General features: G+C 43.9%; 2 protein-coding genes across 10 annotated transcripts in view; one reads left to right on the top strand and one right to left on the bottom strand.

Moving 5' to 3' along the window:
* Positions 1–5,214, bottom strand: part of kif6 (kinesin family member 6) — a 70,032-nt gene extending 64,818 nt beyond the window's left edge. For all 6 annotated transcript variants that reach the window (XR_013121809.1, XM_076977816.1, XM_076977813.1 and 3 more), the window contains exons 1-3: positions 5,076–5,214; positions 4,001–4,110; positions 1,837–1,911 (exon numbers count right to left, since the gene is read on the bottom strand). Coding sequence is in view for 5 of the 6 variants with exons in the window: in XM_076977816.1 (XP_076833931.1) it covers positions 1,837–1,911; positions 4,001–4,110; positions 5,076–5,135 (245 nt within the window). In the remaining variant the exon portion in view is untranslated. The remainder of the gene's footprint in view (positions 1–1,836; positions 1,912–4,000; positions 4,111–5,075) is intronic.
* Positions 5,215–15,774: 10,560 nt separating this feature from the next.
* Positions 15,775–22,169, top strand: part of daam2 (dishevelled associated activator of morphogenesis 2) — an 80,740-nt gene continuing 74,345 nt past the window's right edge. For 2 of the 4 annotated variants that reach the window (XM_076977550.1, XM_076977547.1), the window contains exon 1: positions 15,775–15,975. The gene's annotated coding sequence lies outside the window, so the exon portion shown is untranslated. The remainder of the gene's footprint in view (positions 15,976–22,169) is intronic. The other 2 variants (XM_076977551.1, XM_076977549.1) reach the window with 1 other exon arrangement.

The raw sequence follows: 22,169 nt of genomic DNA, 5'->3' as shown, positions 1-22,169 counted from the left end.
TATATTTAGTTAGTTTCCACATGCAAGGCACTGGATCAAATCACAATAAAATTGGTTTATCGTCAAATGATAGTGAACTCTTAAGTATTCTTTTCCAAAGTCAGACTCTACTTCGTGTTCAAAGTCTGTTAATATGATGAAAAGAGTGAGATGGTTGGCTAGTATGGCACTGCGTGTGGTGCCAGGGCTGCATTTAGTGGTTAGAGGTCAAGAACTGGCCAAGAATCACAGCTTTCCTGCAGCTTTCTTCATTAGTGTTCATGTACCAACTCAGCTCACTGTGTGAGCCATGAAAGCCGTGTGGTCCAATCCAGGCCGGACATCATTCACAATCCTGCACCATCCACTTTAGACTGCAAAACTCCATTTGACAAAAGCGGGTCACAGCCTGGATTACAAGCAAAATAAGTTGGTAAATGATGGGGAAAAGGGGGGAAGGCTCTGAAGGCTGAAAATAACACGCCTCATTTTAAATGTCATTATTATCAGAGATGTCACTGATATGTGAAGATACGCTGTGAGCTGATTCACAAACAGAAGTAACATCTGCAGGATGCCCGTACTTTGGGATACAACAGAATAGCTCCACGTTTGTCTAAAAAAACATTCAACGGTTTCCGATTCTGGGTACAGATTAGGTGTGGATTTATGTGTGGATTTAATCGGTGCACAGCACAGATAATCTTTTGGTGTTGCATACCACACCAACGCAAGGTGGTTACAAAATTCTTTATGTGATGGATCATTTACACCAAAGCCTATTATTGCAAAGTAAAGATATCTAAGGATAAAAGGAAGGTCACTGAACATGTTTCTAATTTATCACACTGACACTTACAGCATTAACACCACGAGTCAAGAATATAAAGAGTTTCATCACTGTGTAGCCCAAGAGATACTTCTATATACAACAGTAGTATAGGCTATACAGTGCACTAGTGTATAGAGTATTAGTGAACACAGTGAGATCAGTAGTATAGAATACAGTAATAGGGTCGGCAGTACAGCAATAATGTCTACAGTACTACAGTATGTATTTGAAGAATATACAGCAGTAGTTGCAGGTGACTGTTAAACCTTTGTGGTCTGGTTAAAAGAGTTCTAAGATTAGAAACCAAGTGCTGACAAGAGATTTAGCCTACCTAGACAAAAAGTGGTGATGGTTAACCACACTAAATACCCCACAGCACAAAATAGCTTGTGCTGCTACTTTGTCTGTTTTTTCTTAATGTTTTCTCATCAACTAATGACTACCTTTCTACTGAATTGCTTTGCCCCAAAGCATAAGTGTAGTTACACTCACATTTATTAATAACTAATTCATTAATTTTAAAAATAAGTAATAATTTAATCTTACTATTGCCATAGCAAACATTTCAAATCAAGTCAACACACTGTTGGAGTAATTGCATCATATAGCAAATATTTCAAATGAAGTCAATACACTGTTGGGGTCACTACATTATCTGGAGTAACTACATTATCTGGAGTAACTACATAATCTAGAGTCACTACATTATCTGGAGTCACTACATTATCTGGAGTAACTACATAATCTGGAGTAACTACATTATCTGGAGTAACTACATAATCTAGAGTCACTACATTATCTGGAGTCACTACATTATCTGGAGTAACTACATTATCTGGAGTCACTACATTATCTGGAGTAACTACATAATCTAGAGTCACTACATTATCTGGAGTCACTACATTATCTGGAGTCACTACATTATCTGGAGTAACTACATAATCTAGAGTCACTACATTATCTGGAGTCACTACATTATCTGGAGTCACTACATGATCCATCACATTGCTGTTCATCATACTCACTTATCAGCCACAGGCTTGGCAATTGTCTCAAATATCTCCTCTTGCTTAGATGCTTGATCAAAAACCTTTAGGAACCTACGATGAAAATTAAAACAAAGCATCTCTTCAGCTTTCTAATTTGTTTAGCATTTTTAACATTCAATTTGCTTTTAATGCAATTTAAATCAAGTTCTAATGCAATCAGTTTTTCTATAGTGTTTATACCTCTAATTATATAAATGCACTGTATAATCTGTGTCACGGTGAGGCGGCCCCCTACCGGCCGCCTCTGTCCACAGCGGCTGTTGTTGTCGTTGTTTGGTGACGTCATGTGCGTCCCTCAGGTGGGCGGAGCCCGTGATCCGTCTCACCTGAGGGTCGTTTGTTTGCCTATATATGTCTTGTCTTTGTACCAGTTGACCGCTGGTCATTATATCCTTAATTTGGATCTATTGCACGGGTTTTAGGTTTGCACACTTTATATTAAACCATCCTTTTTCCCTGAGACTTGGCGTGATCGCTTCCTTTTTGTTGCTCACACCTGCCCGTCACAGAATGACCAGCCACCCTTCGGAAGCCGCCGAGTCTCTTTTTCTTTCTCCTTCGTTCGTGGTCATGTCTCGTGGTAAGTGTTTGTCTGCGTGGTGTTTTGTTTGAAGAGCTCCGCCGTGCTTTTGTGTTTTGTGTGTGTGTGTGTGTGTGTAGCACGGCGAGGACCAGGGCAGTCTGCCCTGAGACAGCTCTTCGTGTCCGTTGTATGTTGCGGGAGTTTCGCCGTGCGCTTGTGTGTATGTGGCACGGCGAACACCAGGGTGTCTGCCTGGTGGACTCTCGTGTGTGTTTTGTATGTGTGTACGGGTGACGGACGTGTGGACCAGTGTGCGTGCTCGTTCTGTTCTATGTTTCGTGTTTGTATATATGTATGTGTGTGGTGTGTGTGTGTGTGTGAGGTTGTGTTCTTTGTGCAGGTGCTTCTCCTTGGCAGTGTTCCTGGACCTTGTGGGGGTCTCCACCTGGCAGGAGCCCCCTTGTGTTGTGGGGTGACCGGAGCCCGGTCGTGAAGAGCCCCTCCCTAGAGGGCTGGGGCCCCCGGATGTTTGGGGACCATGGGGCTCCGGTCTGAAAAGCTCCTGCTGGGGATGGAGATCCTCCCTCCTGCCCGGGGTGACCAGGAGGCCCTTGGGGCTGCTCCCTAGCCCGCGTCGGGGGTGCTCTGGGCCTCGGTCTCTGGCGCTCCTGGGTTGGGTGGAGGAGTCCACCTTGAGATGAGAGGCCCTGGGAGGGGTTGGCTCCCCAGGAGGCTGGGGTGACCCCTAGCAGAAGGCAGGGGTCAGCTCTGGGAGGAGGTAGGTCCAGGAGGTGAAGTAGCCACGCCTTGGAGAGGTAGCCTGCACACCCACACACACACGAGGGACGAGAGAGGAGCCGTAGCCCCTCGTCCTCACACCATGGGGCTTACCAGCTGAATGCCGGTTAGGGCGTGAGGGCCCTGTGACCGACCGGGGCGTGGTTTTGTGTTGTTAACGGCCCGGCCGGTCCAGGGTCCCGCCCGGGGAGGTGAGCTGTGTAATGTGTTGTGTTTTATGTTTCAGCTCCTGGACAGCAGGAGGTGTGTTCCTGCCTGTCTCTGCCTTCCTGCCCCTTCATGTTTTGTGTGCAGCCGCTGTGTGCCACACACCCAGTGGAGGGGAGTGCGGCTTGGTGGGGGGGTCTGTCACGGTGAGGCGGCCCCCTACCGGCCGCCTCTGTCCACAGCGGCTGTTGTTGTCGTTGTTTGGTGACGTCATGTGCGTCCCTCAGGTGGGCGGAGCCCGTGATCCGTCTCACCTGAGGGTCGTTTGTTTGCCTATATATGTCTTGTCTTTGTACCAGTTGACCGCTGGTCATTATATCCTTAATTTGGATCTATTGCACGGGTTTTAGGTTTGCACACTTTATATTAAACCATCCTTTTTCCCTGAGACTTGGCGTGATCGCTTCCTTTTTGTTGCTCACACCTGCCCGTCACAATCTGAACCAACTTTTATTTGGTCTGATCCTAGTTCATGGTAATGAACTGACAATGTCTGGAAATGTCTGGAAATGACTGAAAATTATGCACGTATTTAAGATGTGGTGATTGAAAAGCACAGTGAGATACAGACTGTCTGAAGGAAAGCATGTGCAGAGGAAGGTTTATTATCACCTGAACCTGTAGCTCTCTCTCTTGTTATTGATGAAGCCGTCTGCCAGATCCCTCGGAACCACGAACTCTAAGCTGCTCCCGCTACGCTCCTCGTTATCCACCGAGTACACCTGGCACGAGCAGCACCGGTTCAAGACCAACATGTATCACACGACGGTCTGGCACGAGCAGCACCGGATCAAGACCAGCACGTATCAGGTGACGGTCTGGCTTGAGACAGATGTGTGTTGACTACCAGTAGACTGACTGAACAGAGGGACCTCAGAGATGCTGATGTTGTTGGTGCAGCGTTATTTCCTATAATATATTATATCTTTTTATCTATATATTATATATATTACATCTTTTATAAGTAATTTCACTTGTATTTGACATAGATACGTCTGACTGAACTAGAGGGACCTCAGAGATGCTGATGTCACTGCTGTATCTATATATTATATCTTTATATCTATATATTATATATATTACATCTTTTATAAGTAATTTCACTTGTATTTGACATAGATACGTCTGACTGAACTAGAGGGACCTCAAAGATGCTGATGTCACTGCTGTATCTATATATTATATCTTTATATCTATATATTATATATATTACATCTTTTATAAGTAATTTCACTTGTATTTGACATAGATACGTCTGACTGAACTAGAGGGACCTCAAAGATGCTGATGTCACTGCTGTATCTATATATTATATCTTTATATCTATATATTATATATATTACATATTTTATAAGTAACTTCACTCGTATTTGACATAGATTCGTCTGACTGAACTAGAGGGACCTCAGAGATGCTGTTGTCCCTGGTGTAGCATTAATTCCTATAGTATATTCTTCTTTTATAAGTAACTTCACTTGTATTTGGCATAGATTATTTGACAATTTATTAATTTGAGGGGGAAATGAACAAACTGGCCCTTGATAGCCGTGCTGGTGCGTTAACTGGTGATAGTCTTGAGCTACAACGGCCAGCCTACGTCCAGCCTTCGCCATATCTTAACGTCTCCCTCCCCTCAGCAGCAGAGCGCCGAGGTTTTGCACTAAACGTTTCGGAGCGACTCACTCACCGCTGCGGGCTTTTTGGTCGGTTTAACACGGGCAAAGATCTGAATGGTCTGCTTGACCATCTTCACACTCGCTCGCTGTGTGAACTTCACCAGGCGAAGTTATTTCCGGGGTTTGTGTCGGTTGCTAGGTGAGGACGCGCGACACGCGGAGGCGCGAGGAAAACGTCAACGATGATTGGCTACAAAGTAGCTGACGTCGTTGGCGTGACAACGTCGACCCTTCAGGCTGGGGTAGCGATACAAAAACGGTATCAAACCGGGAATCAAGCTGTGGGCAGGTTACAAGTTTAACGGTTTTTTATATCAGCGCCTTGATATGGTTAAATCTAATATCAATTAAGACTAATTTGACCTAAAACAAACCATTATTTTTAATGGCTTTGTGGCTTAATTGAGTGGACAACACGCAGCAGCAATTCAGGGGTGTAATAGTTTCTCAATTTTCTCAATCTGCGGAACGACATGGATTGTTAAACATTATTACAGTTTTTTCCCAGTTGATGAAACACTAAAGCCCATTGGCAGAACAAAGTTTACAGTTGCCTGAACTCATTAGCTAATTGTTCAGTCTGTGGTCAAAACCTTAAACCATTTAACGTGATAAAACACAATTTACAGCTCTCACTTACACTTTTCATTCTTCTTCTTCTTCTTCTTCTTCTTTCTGCAATTTCCGTTTAGGGGTCGCCACTGCGGATCAAACTCCTCCATCTGGCCCTGTCCTGAGTGTCCTCCACTGACACACCAGCCACTCTCATATCCTCTACCACTGCATCCATAAACCTCCTCTTAGGTCTTACACTTTTCATTCTCTCATTCCCAAAACACACTCCAATGCACATGTCATCCATACTGGTAAACACAAGTGGCAAATAAAGCACACCTCATTGATTATACACAATCTCTCAGAATTGATTTCACTTCTGTCAAATGATGTGACCCAACCATGCCATGGATTCAGCCTGTAGTGATAGAGGTGAGGAGTTATTTCAGTGCTGGATACAGTACACAATAGTTACCTATTGTCTCAGGGGGAGAAATATTGTTGGTGATGTCGACGAGGTGATCTGGCCTGACCCAGATCAAACACAAGAATAAGCACATTGACCACATGCTTAGTCCTTTGATTTTTGTCCCTTTACTGTAGTATTTACTGTAGTACTGTGGTACAGTGCATTGTAGGCTGTATAGACTGCTCAATAGATTGACTGTTCACAGGTTCATATGAACAAAAACAAGAATTATAGTATCACCAAGGACAAAGGACAAGTTTTTGAGATACAGGGTTCAGTAAAACAAACAGGCTTACAAGGAGGAGGAACAACAAAATAAACTGCAAAGAGCAAAGTAAAGTAGTTTCTGATCAATTTTGAGCTACTATGTTAGAACATGTTTTCTTTCATCAAAAGACAATGGTGGGAAAAAAATGAAATTTGTTTGATTCCATAAAAATGTACTTCTCCCTCAGTTATATGTTTTGAACAATGTGTTTTCTATTTTTTGGTGTATTGTTTATTGACAATTTTTTTATTTTATATATAAAATAAAATAAACAAAGGAAACTTGCTGCCTCACGTCTGTGGAAAGAAATTAGTACCGTAAATGTAGCCCAAGTGTATACTTGTGTTATAGTGTATACAGTAGTTGTTGCAGGTGATTGCAAATCCTTTATGGTCTGGTTGAAACAGCCGTAAATGTAAATATACAGAGCGCAGAGGAATGCATGAGGGACTAGCATGTCAGCACTGTAGCTCATATGAGCTGTGTTTCCGTATGCTACAAGGTTAACAGTACTGGACAGCAGTAATAGTTAGATTGATTAACAAAACCCCCTTGTGCTTCTAGAGAACCGTTTGTATTTGATCACTATTACAACACATGAATTGAGTCAGATGCTTTCTGTATTGCTCTAGATTGCTTGCTGCTTGCTATAATGTTACTTACATTCCAACAACAGCATGACAGGAAGCTACAGTCGGCTCCACCAGGAACTGCTTTGGTTACAATAATGGCAGTTATGAAAATCTGTAGTTTGCCACAACGGCACCACATTATCTCTGCAAATATTGCCCTCCCTGCTTCTATTATGCATGTGGTTTAAACACACGTGGTTAAACTCTTTCTGAGTTTTGTCTCGACATTTCCCTACTAGAAAGTCTTAAAAACCTAAACTTTATCCTCATGCTTATGCAACATTTAAGTGCAGTATTCCCCTTATTTTGACATTTAAAAAAAACACCTTTATTGCACTCCTGTATCCAGCTTTATTGTGAATCCTGTAGCTCTCCAGCTGTGTGTCAGCATTATAGCATCTGGATTATTCATATGAGAGGATATGGTGGGATCAGATTGCTGGGATCAGATTGCACTTGTATCTGATATGCTGCTCCAGTGGAAAAGAATGCAACTCCACATGCTTGGCCTTCTGCATTTGCTTATGGTGAAAACGGCCGTTCAAAGAGTGCAAACTTCGTGATAACACTCCATGAGCGCATAGAACAGAGCAATGAAAATTTGCATTTACGTTCATCAACGTCAAAACATTATTTTCTTAATACAGACACAACTATGTTATTAGCCAGAGTAGTTCAAGCACTTCTAGTATACTGAGGAAAAACAATAAACTGTTTTTGTATGTGAAAAAAAGGCAAAGAAAGCAAAAGTATATGAACAGTTCAATTGGGACAAAAGGCAACTGAGTGCCAGTGGCGATTACACCTTGTCTTTCTATGTGCTTTGTGATTCAGTGCTATGGAATGCCTGATGTCTTCAAGGTTGCGCACTTTAAATTGGAATGACTAAACCAGGCAGATACAATCAGGCAGATACATGTGAGACTTACTGTACTCGACAACAGTGTCCCTATTGTGACAGAACCTGTGACAGAACCTGTCACAATAGGGGCGAAGACGTTCTGTTCACTCGACGACTGGTGCTCCACGCTGCTCTTCATGCTACCTCCATTAGGCTGAAGTTGTCATAACATTTGAAGATACCTGAAGAATAGCATATCTGGTATCCAATTGTAGTTGCAGTTTGTATCTGGCTAGGTCAAATGGTGGACAGACAGTTACAAAACTAGCATAAATCAAACATAAAGCTAGCATTAACCAAACATAAATCAAGCATAAAGCTAGCATAAACCAAACCTAAGCCAACATAAAGCTAGTATAAAGTAAGCACCTGGTGCCAACCTTTTGCAACATGTAGAGCTATTCTAGTGAACATGGCACTACCGGCATCAGGTTGCTTTAAGGAAGTCAAAGCCTCTTCAGAGTATTTTTTTTAATCTGTTGTCTGTCATGTACATGGAATAGAGGAAGCGGGTCAGGTGACTGACAACATCAAGCAGTAATTTAAGTCAATTGCTTTCATATTTTCATTTATTTGGAGAAAATTTCCATAGAAAGTACATTTCTCGTATTTCATATATTCAACACTTTATGAATAACAATTAAGAATTTCCTGTACACTGGCTATGACATTTAAAGTCAATCTCTTGTTAGTGTCTTAATCAATCGGTTCGTAACCCATACATTCACCCTAGAGAATGCCTAAAGAAGCAGTTAAACTGAACAAAGAGAACTCTGGGCTCTCAGGCATTGAGAGAGTAGAACAAACATGTCTGTTCAGCTCCCTTTGCCAAGTTCTGCATGCAGAGCTCCTGGTTACGGACTGGCGAAGGAGCAGGTATCCTGAGAGTCTGATTAACTGCATTTACCCCCGGGTGATGCTGAACCTGTTGATGTTGCAATCAGATCTGTGGCTGAATGTGGCGTGTTTGTTTAGGACTGTAACCGGCTCAGCGTGCATGGATTCCCACTGCTGTAAGATAATGGAAAACCTTCAACCACGTACAGTAATCTGCATTAATAAGCAAAACAGAGAGAGCAAAACAATACAGGAGGCCGACATAAAGACAATGAAAGCAAACCAACCTTCCACTGGCTCTGGTTAAGAAGCACAAATATTGTATTAGATACAGAGAATACTTAAGATGTGTTTTATTTTCAGTTTTTTTAATTATGGGATGGAATGTTATGTACCTTTACACACAAGTCCTTTACCAGTAAAATACATCTATTGTGTATCTTCAGTGTAGACAAATGAAATGCTCTGAAGTCCTAGCATAATCAATCCAGCATGAGTCTGAGCTGGCCTCACCCCACCCCGCCAGAATAAGAGCTGCTCTGTGCTATAGCAGGAGAAAATGACTCCGCAGATGCACACACTGCAGATGCATGACTTTCTCTGCCCCAGTGTTTTTTAGGAGTGGCCTGTCATTAATTCTTTGAGCTGCTGTCCTCTCTAAGATTGCGGGTGGCCTGTTTCCTGGTGGAGGCTTGCATGAACAGTCTCTTTCATCTAAACCATGATGACAGAGCTTGTCATGTGACTTAGGCTAAAAATTGGTGATTGGGTCCAACCAAGCCGCAGCCTTCCCCTTAACCCCTGTTCAAGGGTGGACAGCCTCGCTTTGTGTCCCAGTAAACAAAACAAGCCCGTCGAAGATGGCAGTCAGAACCATCGCTGTGAGTTTTAGCTGCAGTGCTGAGCGAGTAACGTCCTTTGCATGGTTATGCCATTGTGGTATTTCAAAAGAACATGCAAAATGGAAGAGCTTTGCTGGGGATTAGACTCAGGGTGTGGGATCATTGCATTCTCCTGCCACTAGGGTTGTGTGTGTGTGTGTGTGTGTGTGTGTGTGTGTGTGTGTGTGTGTGTGTGTGTGTGTGTGTGTGTGTGTGTGTGTGTGTGTGTGTGAGAGAGAGAGAGAGAGAGAGAGAGAGAGACAGACAGACAGACAGACAGACAGAACAACAGAACAGGACTATATTCACTCTTACTGAAAGATATTAATTCAGAATCCAGTTTAGTTGAGGATCTGTGAAATTGCACCCATTTTGAGATAATTTCTGGTAATATTCCATCAAAAAATCTTTTTTCCCCACAAATGAATAAAAACACAAATTAGTCTTCATCCACTGAATGAACATCACTCTGATTTTGCCTAAGTGACGAAAACAGAGGGACATGCCAGCTGGGAGACCAGAATAAGCAACACTAGAAAGACTGGACAGATAAACAATGCTGAATAGACAACTCATTTTAGCAAAAAACAAACCACTTTGGAACTGTAAACCCAGTGTTTATATAATACATGACAAGCGCTCCTGGTAAATCATCATCATTTTATATGCTTTGGCTTGTTAACGACTATAGATAAATCACGTACTATCCAAAGAGCTCTCGTGTGTTTTAGTGGTATTTTGATATCAGTTTATGGAATTTTAGCCAAAGCAATCTGTGACATGTGGCCCAAAAGCATTGCCGAACCTTTGTGATGCATACCATTTCCTTTTATAGCCATGCTTTTACCAAAGAACTGGGTTCTGTGGTGTAATAGACATCAAATCAGGCCCTCCCATGCAGTCTCTCTCATGTTCAGTCCCAATAATGCAATGAAAAACACCTGTACTAATACTTATCTGGCCGCCTTGTATTCTGCTTTTGTGTTTTGTTGCACATTGCTCTCCAACTGTATTTTAGCTTTACATTACTGATTCGCCACACAGTAGTAGAATTTCTAACACTGTAAAATTGTCTATGTATTGAAAAACTAGCCTGAAAGGAAAACGTCTTCAGTATTTTTGCTTGATCTGATTCTTGACTTTGGTCACAAACCTTGACTAGACAGTGATCACCAAGTATTTTTTTTCTTTGGTAAAATTAGTTTTTGAAACATCTGCTCAGGCCACATACTGTGAGTCATGTGATGAAGAGGCGAAGCACTCAGGGCCAGAGGTTTGAGTTTAAAAGGGAAACTCTTCCAGAGTATGATATATACCAAACGCCTTTTAGTCCTGTGGGATTTGGAGGGAGTGGGACTGCTTCATCCAGCAACGCAGCTGCCAGTCTGATGCCAGCAGTGTCCGATTTAGCAAGGCAGGGCGTGGATGGGCGGCTCACCCCCTGGCACACAGCTGTAGTGGGTGGCTTTGGACAGCAGGGTTGAGTCAGGAGTCCAAAGGGCTTGGAGCACACAGCCCAGTGTTAACCGCCCTAACTCGCTGGGTATAAATAGAGTTGCTTCGGTTTGCAAGCCCACAGGCAGCGGTGTCTCTGCCTTTCTCTCGTTCTCCCTCCCTCTCTCTCTCTTTTAGACGTTACACTCTCTCTCTCTCTCTGCCCTCAAAATGAAAGATGAAGAGGAGACATACATGGAGAAACAGACAGGGCAGTACTGAGTGAAGTGAGTGAAAAATACGAGGTAAGGTGAGGTAAAAGGAATAACACAGAATTCACATACTTCAAAATCTGTCCGGATCATCAAAACAGATGATCCAAGATCCAACAGGAGCCAAAATATTTCTCCAAAAACAGCAAAGCATAATTTAAATAAATTTAAAGAAAGAAAATGTTCAAATTCGTGCCTCCACACACAATTTAAATATTTGGATCATTTGGAACATTTGAATATTCTCTTTTAGTAGCTGTCTGCACAGAATCTTTGGAGGGGCCAGGCAGCACAAGCTCTGCCCTGTGTCCCACCACTCACGTGCCTTCTTAAACACTAGTGAAAAACACTATAACGCTTAAACTGAGAAGTGTTTGGAGTGCTGATCGCGACAGGCTACAGTAAATGAAATGCTTCTGAATGTGAAACGCCCACGCAGTCACGGGATAGGTGAGGAGAACAGTGAATGACTTCTGCATTTTCAAAGAGAAACGACAGCAAGCGTAGCCTAAATAAAGATTCACAGCGTGCTCCCAGGGCCAGCTTTAGAGCCTGCACATCAAAGCCGTCGGATTTTCCTTGACATTTAGTATGATGTATAGTGCTTCTAAGACAACCATTCATCCTAAGTTATATAATACCTCTTGGCTTTTTGGATTTATGAAATACTGTGTCAGCACACATCACACTGTTGAACATGCAGCGTGTGATCCTAGTGATGAACAGGACGACAGGGATCTTGAGCAGGAGTGTCCAGCTGTGGTACTGAATCCACACCACATCGCTGTTCCCTGCTCTACTGCACCTACTACACCTGTTACTTAATTGTTCAGCAGGCAAACCATCACTTCCCTTAAAGACCATAAGGACCATAAGGACAGTGTGTGAACAGGTTAAACCATGCGCAAAGTCTTCATCTATTCCTGTCTCAGGCTTCCAGTGAGTGGTCATGTCTTTTTCTTCACGCTTGGGCCTTCTACCAGACGTCTGGCATTTTGAGGCTGCGGCACAATATTTTTGCTTTTCCTAAGATAGCGTTCTTCTGGACTGAGAGTGATGTCATTCTTGGGATCTGTTGAAGCCACCCGTCCATCTTAGGGGCCACAGCCTCAAGTGCACCTATCACCACTGGGTCAATCTGGGTCTTAAGCTTCCACATTCTGCTTATTTCTTCTTTCCGTTCCTGGTACCTTTTCACTTTCATATATTCCTTCTGTTGGATGTTTCTATGACTTAGGATTGCCACATCTATTACCACCAGGGTTTTCTGATCTTGTAAACCATTATGCCGTCTGCTTGGTTCACCACTAATTGTTTATCTGTTTGGATCAGGAGGTCCCACAGGATCTCAGCCTCGTTGTTCACCACCACTCACTGCAGTTCCTCCCATGTAGACTCGGGGGTGTCCAGCTCATATGATTTGCATTTATCCCTGTATCTGATGCCAGCCACTTTGCATTTGTCGTTTAATGTGTGCTTTCCTTTCCAGCATCTTGTATCCTGCTAGCTGGTGCTGGATCGCCTCGTTTACATTTACATTTACAGCATTTAGCAGACGCTCTTATCCAGAGCGACTTACAAAGTGCTCTGCATCTGATCACAGAATTAATCCTAGATAATAGTACAGATAGGCCAGTATTCAAGATACCCTTGAGTCAGACTAGTACTAAACTACAGGAATCAATGTCATTACCTAGTGTTTTGATTAAAACAGGCTCATTTAAACAGTACTTAAACTTTTACCAAGAAGCACAAATAACCATAGACAGACATACAATTTAAGAACAACAAGTGCTATCTGCTGAGTTAGTGCTCTTTTAAGAACTCAACAAACAGGTGAGTCTGCAGACTACGCTTGAAGACAGCAATAGACTTTGCAGTCCAACTACAGACCATTAACCGAATGAGCAAACATGAGCAAGTCTCAAAACAGGATTGATAACAACACCAGAGGCTCAAAGCACCATCCACTGACCAATCCACTTGTCCATATGGATTCCAAGACAAGACACACTAACCTAACATTTACCTGGAATGACTATAAGATTGGCATATGATTTAGCATATGATGTGGGATATGATTCAATGCCATAAAGCTGGATACTTGAATGCTTACCTCTGTATAAAGTCAATAAGACTGTAAAGACCTTCGTCCAGAACTTAGTGGAACACAGAAGGACAACACCAGACACCAACTCAGAGACGACTGCACGGGTGATCATAAAATATGGTATTAAATACAAAACCACGAGGCAGTGTTTCTGTGTTGACCGTGTGTTTTAGGTCTGGTCTGTTATAAACCGAGTCCCCACAGCCTCAAATAATAGAAATGTTACAGTTCCGACAACATTTTTGCTGGAGGGGATTTTCCCAGAGAGTGAGATCCATCACCACTTGGTGATGACGAGATTTCTCACGACTGGATGACATGTCCTACACATCCCTAGTGTAATGCACAGACAGACATCTGCTTGGTCTGTCTACAAGAAGAAATGAAGATATTTGTTATTCTCTATAGGAAACTTATTACACTGCAAGTTTTTTAGTCACATGCATCTGTCCTGTGCTTCTTTACTGTATTAAACACAATGGTAATGCCTTGCACTGGAACAAACCCAGCTACACTACAGGTTGTTTGCAGTCTCCTCCATCACTTGCCACTTAGTATTACTTGCTGTGAATTTTTAGTCTACACATGTTTTCACTCTGTCACTTCACAAATGGGCTCCTTTGTGGTGTGTTGCCTTGCTGCGGGTATCAACTAGGGACTTCAGTGAAAACCCTTTGTGAGACTCTGGGGGGGCCTTCTCATTAAAACAGGACATAGAATTCCCAGCCTTCACTCAGTTGTCATGGATTACTATTGTCTGCTGTTGGATAAGGTTTAGAAAACAGAAAGCCTCTCCTCTGCTAGAAGGCACAGGACTGACGTGATGTGGCCTGGGTTTGTGTGATCTTGAGAACACGTTCCATCTCATTCTCACTAATGGAAGAACTCCTTGTGATTTTCTGTGCATGCCCCGTTGTGCTGGATTCCGTTTGCAGACCATGCGGTACTGGGACATGACGATCCAATCATGCGGCATGTGCAATTCAATTCCCCAAAATCAACATGACTTTAATGGTGAACGTTCAGAATGTGAAGAGGAAAGAAAGACTGGAATGGAAGTGAGGTATGGCTCCACCGTTTGAGGGACATTCCTTGACATTAAGCTAATTCCAGGATGATATGGTAACCTTCTGGATTATGGCCTCAGAGTCATTTGGGTTTACTTAAATTGGGTAAATGATCCTGGATAAAGGCTCGTGCTCCTGAAATGACGTCAAGTAATTGATCTTGTGGAATGCCAATGTCTTCTAAGTGCTAAGTAATAGTTTGTGTAAAGGGTACATTAACATATACCGTTATTATAATTCAAATCCACTAGACTTACTGCATATATAGGAAGTGAAAGATTTGGAAATATGCCATCCTAATCCCTGGAGGAACAATATTTACTATCACAACCCTCTTTTAAGCCTCTAATGGTGACATAACAAAACCCCACCTTTTTATTGTGACTGTCATCAAGTGATTGAAAATGTTTATATGCGTCTGCCAAAATGTCCTATACGAGACATATTTATTTCTGTTGCCTAGAAATAAAAGCCAAACCCGATATTAAATGTGTTCGATTTGCATTTCATTTAATGAGCAGCAGCTTGGTACAGTGAATGTAAGATGGTGGAATTGGTTTAATTTATTAGAATCACATTATGATGCTATTTGAGATGCTGCCACTCCACTGGACCACAGAATGTGTCCTTTCAGAGTCATTCACCCAGTACCTTATATCGGGTCAATTCCCGTTTCCTGTCACGTTCCTACCTGCTTCCAGACCATTGACTGTATTCCAGACGAGCAGGAAAAATCACGGGGCAGCGCGTGTCTTAATTAATTCCTCCTTTAGCTAATAACCGTTCACCCACCTCAATATTTGGCATAATTGCAGGCTTAATAATAATGCACAATATTCTACATTTCGAGAGCTGCAGTCAAAGTGTGTGCTCAGAATGTTTAGCAAACACATGTGGAAAGATTTAAGTCTTTCCTTTCCAATTTCTTAACATTAAAATTTTGATAGATGAGTTGCTGCGTTATCTTGGCTTTCATACTGAGCCACGAACGTTAACTTGTGACATACGTACATTAGTTTGTTCACCGCTTACCTTCGCATATTTGGTGCCAGTATGACTTTTATTTTGGATGAACAAAAATCAATTGGTTTAAAGACATCTGGTTACAGTTCACTGGGTAACATTAGATTTCTCTTTCATGTTTTTTTTTTTGCCAGGATGTCTGATGTTGAAGGCTAACCATAATTAGTTTGCGCCTTTAAGAACTGGGTATAATGGGAGGCGTGTGCGCCGCGCTCCTGGTGCGCGTGTCCGCGCTGCGCTCCTGATGGAGCGACGTCGGCTGGTGCGCGTGTCCGCGCCGCTCGCTCGTCAAGCAGCTCGGAGGGAGAGCGCGGGCACGCTGGGCGCACACACTTCGGCTGGGAACGGAGGCAGAACCGTGTTTTCTGTCAGCGACCCTGTCGGTCCAAACCTTCCACGGTGTGGCCACGTAAAGGGATTACGCTCCGGCAAACGTACTTCTCTGAGAAATGAAGCTAGGTGGTGAGTTTGGAGGTTTTTTCCTTCTTCACACACGGCGTTACGCGCACTGGGTTGGCAGCAGTGCGCACGGTCGTGGTCGTATTTATTGTCATTCAGTGACTTGCGCTGTGAAATGTATTTAAACGTATTTAAATGTATTTAAAATTCCGTATCTGGCATGATGTACAGTCGTACTTGACACCGGCCTGGTGATTTAATCAACAACGTCTGTGCTGCCGTTTCTATGAGAAATGAAATTAAAGGCTGATTGAAAAGATTGATTTTTAAAAGCGAACCACCACGGTTTCTTTTAAAACATCTGCACTTTTATTTGCGTTTCATTTGGAGCAGGTTTTTGTTTCCTGGGTGGGTATATATATATATTTTCTCCCGTCTTCAAATCTACAGCTTACTATATTGGCGGTTATTTGCGTGGAGTAGTTTACACACACGCTGTGTAATGCCCGTGAGCGCAGGCAGAGGGCGCTGTTTCCTCTCTGTAGTTACACACATTCTTGTGGAAAAACACTCCAAACGCTCCGACCACCTCGTCCTCGCTGTATTTACACGGGGTTTAGTCGCTGTTACGTTTTACACCTGTACACTTTCCTGTTATATTATCCTGCACCAGCCGTTTAAACGGTCTTGTAACTAAGTGCTTTGCTTATCAGTATAAGAAAAATCAGTAGACAGTTAAATTGACAGCTGTTGTTAACGCTGGTTTTGTTTTTTTGTTAATTATTTTGATAATTCCGTCAGTGTTTGCTCGTCAGGTTTTGAACAACAATCTCTGACCTAATCTGGGTGAATTGATTGGCACTGTTTGACTGTTCAGATATAGAAGTTACAAATATCTGACCCCCCAAATGGATGATATGCACTGACAGGAACGGGTCTGATTTTGATACTGTAGATAAATGTGATTACACACAGCACACTTTGGGCCTGAAACTGTGTGGTAGTGAAGTTGCACTGCACATCTGGTAGTACTTTCCCTCTCTTCCTTGGGAGATGTAGTTCACTGGCTGTTGTGCGGTTTAAATGGATCTGACAAGATCTTAACCTGTTCTGCAGCTCTGCGACCCCTCAGATAAACTGCTCAGCAATCAGGATGTGGAAATAAAACCGTTATGCCCTTTGAACTCTGTTTTCAGGTACCCTTACCTGTGATTGGGAGGTGTAGAAATAATGTAACCTATCTTTATCCTGCAGAGCTTTAGCTAAAGGCTAATGGACTTTTATTTTGCACTTTTTCAATTATGTTACTGTACAAGTATAATGCACAGTTGGGCTGTGCTTCAAATACAGCACCAGTCTGCATAAGAGCATGTAAAAACGCTCCCTCGGTTTCATCTGAAGGCCTTTAGCCTATCTAGTCATATACCGCTAGGGCCACATTTAATCTAAACAGCAGTAATGCAAACGGTATGCTTTTACAAGCACCCGGTAATTAGGCGACACTGGCCTGAAGGATATTTTAGCAGTGTGCCCTCTGGTTACTTTTAAACGCCAAACCCAATTTTCGTCCAAGACCAACAACACGATGGGCCATTTTCCTTTATGACCGTACCCATCAGTGGCAGCAGACTGCTGACCGAAAGGGAGTCTGAGAGGGTGTTGCTGGGGAAACCATACCAACATATGTGGGCACTGGGTGAGGACTGTGTGCCCAGGCTGGCCAGGGAGGAGCGGGGGAAAGAGAGGACTATTGTTCCTTGGTCGCTGAGGTAAGGCACTCGGGCTGCGTGCTTGTGGCCAGATGTTGTGCTTGGCCTGCTCCTGCCTGTGGGGCAGGTAAGGTGAGAAGGTGGGTGAGCCGGCTGGTTGGCTGTCGTTGGGCCACCAGATCTGTGGCTGTAGGGCTTGTGCAGAGGTTAACATGCGGGGCAGTTTGTGCCGGATGAGGAAAAGTCTTCCCTCGCTACGCGGCGTACTGTACGTGAACCTGCTCGGGCAGGCAGCGAGAGCAGCGACTGGCCATCACGTGTAAAAACACGAATTAATCTACGCGGAGTCTGTTGAGAGTTGAGCTGTGATTAACTTTCACTAGCACCACGAGACTGGAGTAACCCACAAAAGAACTGATGGAATTGGCCAAAAAAAAGTGAATGAGCCGGGATGAGGTTGCCAGCGTTTTTTTTTTTTTGCCGTGCCCAGGTCACACTGTGCGAGTGAAAGGCCTCATTTCTCTTCCATTAGCCTCGTTATTCAGGCTCGGCCGCTGTGGACCTTTCTCCGCTGCGGGGAGCAGAACTGGACACGGCGGCTGCTGGGGTCTGGGAGTAATCAGTAGAGTGGTACAGTATCTACAGTGTGGCCCACTGCACTGGCCCGAAAGCCCCCCGGCCCACAATTCCCCCGGGAGCGCTGGAGAGTCAACTGTAGGTGGAAGGCGAGCATTTATTAACGGGTTCCAAGGCACTCGGCGGAGAACACACTGGATGCCTTTGTTCCCCTGGTCCTGTTCGCCTGCTTGCAGCGCCGCGTTTGGGCCGCGCTGGGCCCGGCAGGCGTCTGCTTGTGGCACGTTACCAGAGGAGCTGGAGCGTGGATCGGTCCTGGTGCGTAGGATTCTGGCAGGCCTCTAACTTTTGTATATGCTTCCACTGGCACCTTGTAGTGTTCACACAGGCTTAGTGGAACTAAAGAAAACTATTTTGTTTCCATTGAAGGGGGCGTCCTCGGAAATGTATTACGCTGAATGACGGCCCATCAACATAGCCTAGCTTGTTATTAAAACGCTGTTAGGACTTTTTCCTCACTTAATTCAGTGTAGGCCTGTTGGCATCGTAATCATTTCATTGTTTGGTGTTGGCAGCCAGTGTGAATGTGTTTGCCTGAATTCCCCTGGCTGTGTTACCCCGTCTGGCTAGATATGCCCCGTGAGGTAACAGAAGAGCACGCCCAAGTCCCATGATGGAGGTCAGAGGTCGGCATGCCGTCTTCCCATCAAGGTAGCGAAAGAGCAAAGATGGTTTGGGGGCCTTGCTGGGTGCTCATCACAAGCTTGCAGACATTCCAGAGGATGTAAGGAGTGAACCCTGGTTTTGTGGTTGGAGTACAGGGGTTTCTCAGGAACTTCTCTGAATTCTGTGCACGAGTGTGCGTCAAGACACACAGTTCTCCCTCAAGTTAACAATGAAGAAACCAAAGAAACTTTGATCGTGAACTATACACTCCCTTTCGCCTTCTGGAATACTGTATATTTGTAACCTCCTAAAACATTTCCTGACTTTAAATACAGTCTGTCGTACTGATTATTTTTTCAGGTGTTAAGTCAACTTCATACGCGGTTGTCGCCGAGTGTGAAAGTGTTGCAACGCTCCCTTGATCTTGTTTGTGAAACTCCAGGTTTGATACTGCTTTGCTTCCTCAGAATGTGTGTGACCTGCCAATACTGAAAGTCGTGAGTTGATATCAAAGGGCATTACTGCACAACAATGCTGTCCGGTGTGTGAGCAAAAACCCAAGTCATTGTCTAGACCAGCATGAAACCGGATGTTTCTTTGTCATTGTGCCGGCCTTATCAAACACCAGACTTTAAACTTGCGAAGGGCTTAATCGGGTAAAAATCAAAGGAGGAAAAACCCATTTCACACGGTGAATGGAAGTTGAGTTCCATTGTTCTAAGCAGAGTTCCAGGCTGCATGGTGGTGAGCTGAGGTGACCCTACAGGTCTACGTTAAGTCTTTAAGCCAAGACCCTTGACTTGTCTCCGCAAGTCTCCCAGCTGTGGTCACGCCTGCCGTTGCGTCCGAGTCTCAGTACCTTATTAATTTCATGACACATGGGGCAGTAGTTGTGATGCTTCCAGTGGGAGGTGTAGGAAATGGCAGGACACCGGAGCTGGTGGGATGGGCAGCGTGCGGTTTCCTCCCGGGTTTGTGTGTCGGGCCGTGCCGGGTGGATTCTGGGAAACACCTGAGCGGAGAGGAAGTGCAGCGTGGAAGGAATGTGCAGAGGTGCCAACACGGCTGGCCTGGACTCAAGACTGGCACCGGCTGAGCGTGCCGAGATGATTCTGATGGCAGCGCCGTAGATATGCGGGTCGGTCGTTCTCTCGCATTTTTCTTTCTGTTTGTGTGTGTGTGTGCGCGTGTGTGTGCACGCGTGTATGTGTGTGTTCACGATCCTGAAATATGTTGTGATGCATCAATCGCCTCTTGTCTTTTGGTTTTGGATGGTATCATTCTGAAGCCCTGAGCTCAAGTCCTGTTCTTTGGTGCTGCCACACCTCCTCCTCCTTGGTCATCTTCCACGGCCTCATTTCCTGCACCACTTCATCACAACGCCGTCTCTCAGATGAATAGAAGCAGCTATGTAATCCTATGGTTAATTCATGCTCGCGCTGCTAGACCCAGACACCAAATATTATAATAACTGGCTGGAGTGATAGTTTCTCTCCCAAGCTGTTTCTTTTTTTTTCCCCTCACAGCACTTAACAACACAATGTTTCATTGTTTTCTTCCAGGGCCAGTCAAGCGCTGTGTTAGCAGTATGGCGAGCACTTTCCTGCTCTCCTCCGTGTTTGAAAAACAAAGGAACACTGTCTTGACTACCTGCGAAGCTTTTTAAGCCTCGATCACTCGACAGTAGCTGTCTGTGTCCTAGAGTGGAAAGGAAGCCCCCGATTTGTGGCGTCCTCGGGTCAGCTGATGAAGATATTGATGTACGCTGATGGACCACCATCACCTCTGTCAGGCTGCCCCCAAAAAGCAGTCTGTGATTAGGATCGCTAGGCTTTAGGAGCAGGTGCACTTCTAAAAATTGGTGGGCTTGTGAATCATTAAATCCTTTGGGGATGATTTAGTGCTGGGTTAACTGCCTCTGTGATTTCTCACTCACTCTCCTTTGGCTGATGGGCCTGCCCGCGAACATAACCCCCCCCACCACCCTGTGAACTCAATAAGGTGTTTGTTTCAGCCCCCTCCTGACTCCCTCACAGTTACAGACAATTAGCTCCAGTCAAAATAGGCCACATGTCTGGACATAAAGCTGGAGGAGCACCCCTGGACCCCCCCCCCCCCCCCCCCCCAGGACTAATGTTACACCGAGCTACCGTAAGTGAGGTGGGTTGGAAAAGCTGCTCGTGTGTGTTGTGTTCTGTTTAAGCACAAAGCTGTTCTTTCACTAGGGAACTGGGACACATATGGAAACATTTTTTTTTTATTTTCCTCCCCTCCAGACGTGAGTTTTCCCCTAACCTAATACTCCCCCTCTGCTTCTGCGCAGTCCTACAGCTGTGCTCTACCTGGAAGGTGTTCAACCACAGACCAGACACACCTGTCTAGTCACTCTGAGATTCCCTGCCCTTAAATCTGTAGCACAATAATACACAATAATAGTAATGATGATGATGATGATGATAACATGTTTAGGAGTTTAGGCCCGCTTCTTTTAAAAATGATTTAACCATAAGTTTTACAAATCCTACTACAATCCTAAGTGAGATTTTAAAGATTCAGAACATACACTCAATATGAAATATTTTGTAGTAAAAACTAAAAATGTAGTATTTAAAATGCAGTATTGAGTGTTGGTAGATTTCACTCGTACTACAAGCTTTAATCTTTACATGGTTATAGATCGTTTTTTTTTTTTTTTACTGGTTGCATAGTAAAAATGTTTTTCTGCTAAAGTTCAAGCTTCTCAATTCTGCAAGTGTATGTTGAGGAACACTTCTATAAAAGGCAGCATAACACCGTTTTGGAAGCCAAAGGGTTTCAAGATGGACTGATAGATTTGAAACAGTGGGACACATCATATGGCAGAACACTTAGGAGTTTGGCTGGAGGTGAAGATGGAAAGAAGCATGATGGTGAGCAGCTCCACACTACTCCACGTCTTCTGAAGGCAGCTGTTCAGAAGCCCGTCTTAAATCATCTTTACACTGCTGTTTGGAACCTTCTGCTGGACCCAGCAACATCACCGTGATGAGAGAGATGGGATGTGGAGCATTTGGTGCTTGAAGTTCAAACTGGAGGAGAATACGGCCACATAAAACTGTGGGGATTTTTCCAAAGAAGTTTTAAAGTGTTTTCTGTGCTAATATGTGTAACCAGGGTTCATAGACGGGGCTTTCTCCATTGGTCAGTACAGTATGGCAACTTTATTCTCATAACTGGTTGTAAAAGAGAGTCTGTCCGTCTTGTTTCTGGGAGTCCAGATGTATTCACTGGACCTATGCTCCATTACGTCCTGCCAGATGGGAAATG

Source organism: Brachyhypopomus gauderio, chromosome 17 (genome assembly GCF_052324685.1).
Source record: "Brachyhypopomus gauderio isolate BG-103 chromosome 17, BGAUD_0.2, whole genome shotgun sequence".
NCBI lineage: Eukaryota > Metazoa > Chordata > Actinopteri > Gymnotiformes > Hypopomidae > Brachyhypopomus > Brachyhypopomus gauderio.
This window is presented reverse-complemented; position numbering and strand designations above follow the sequence as displayed.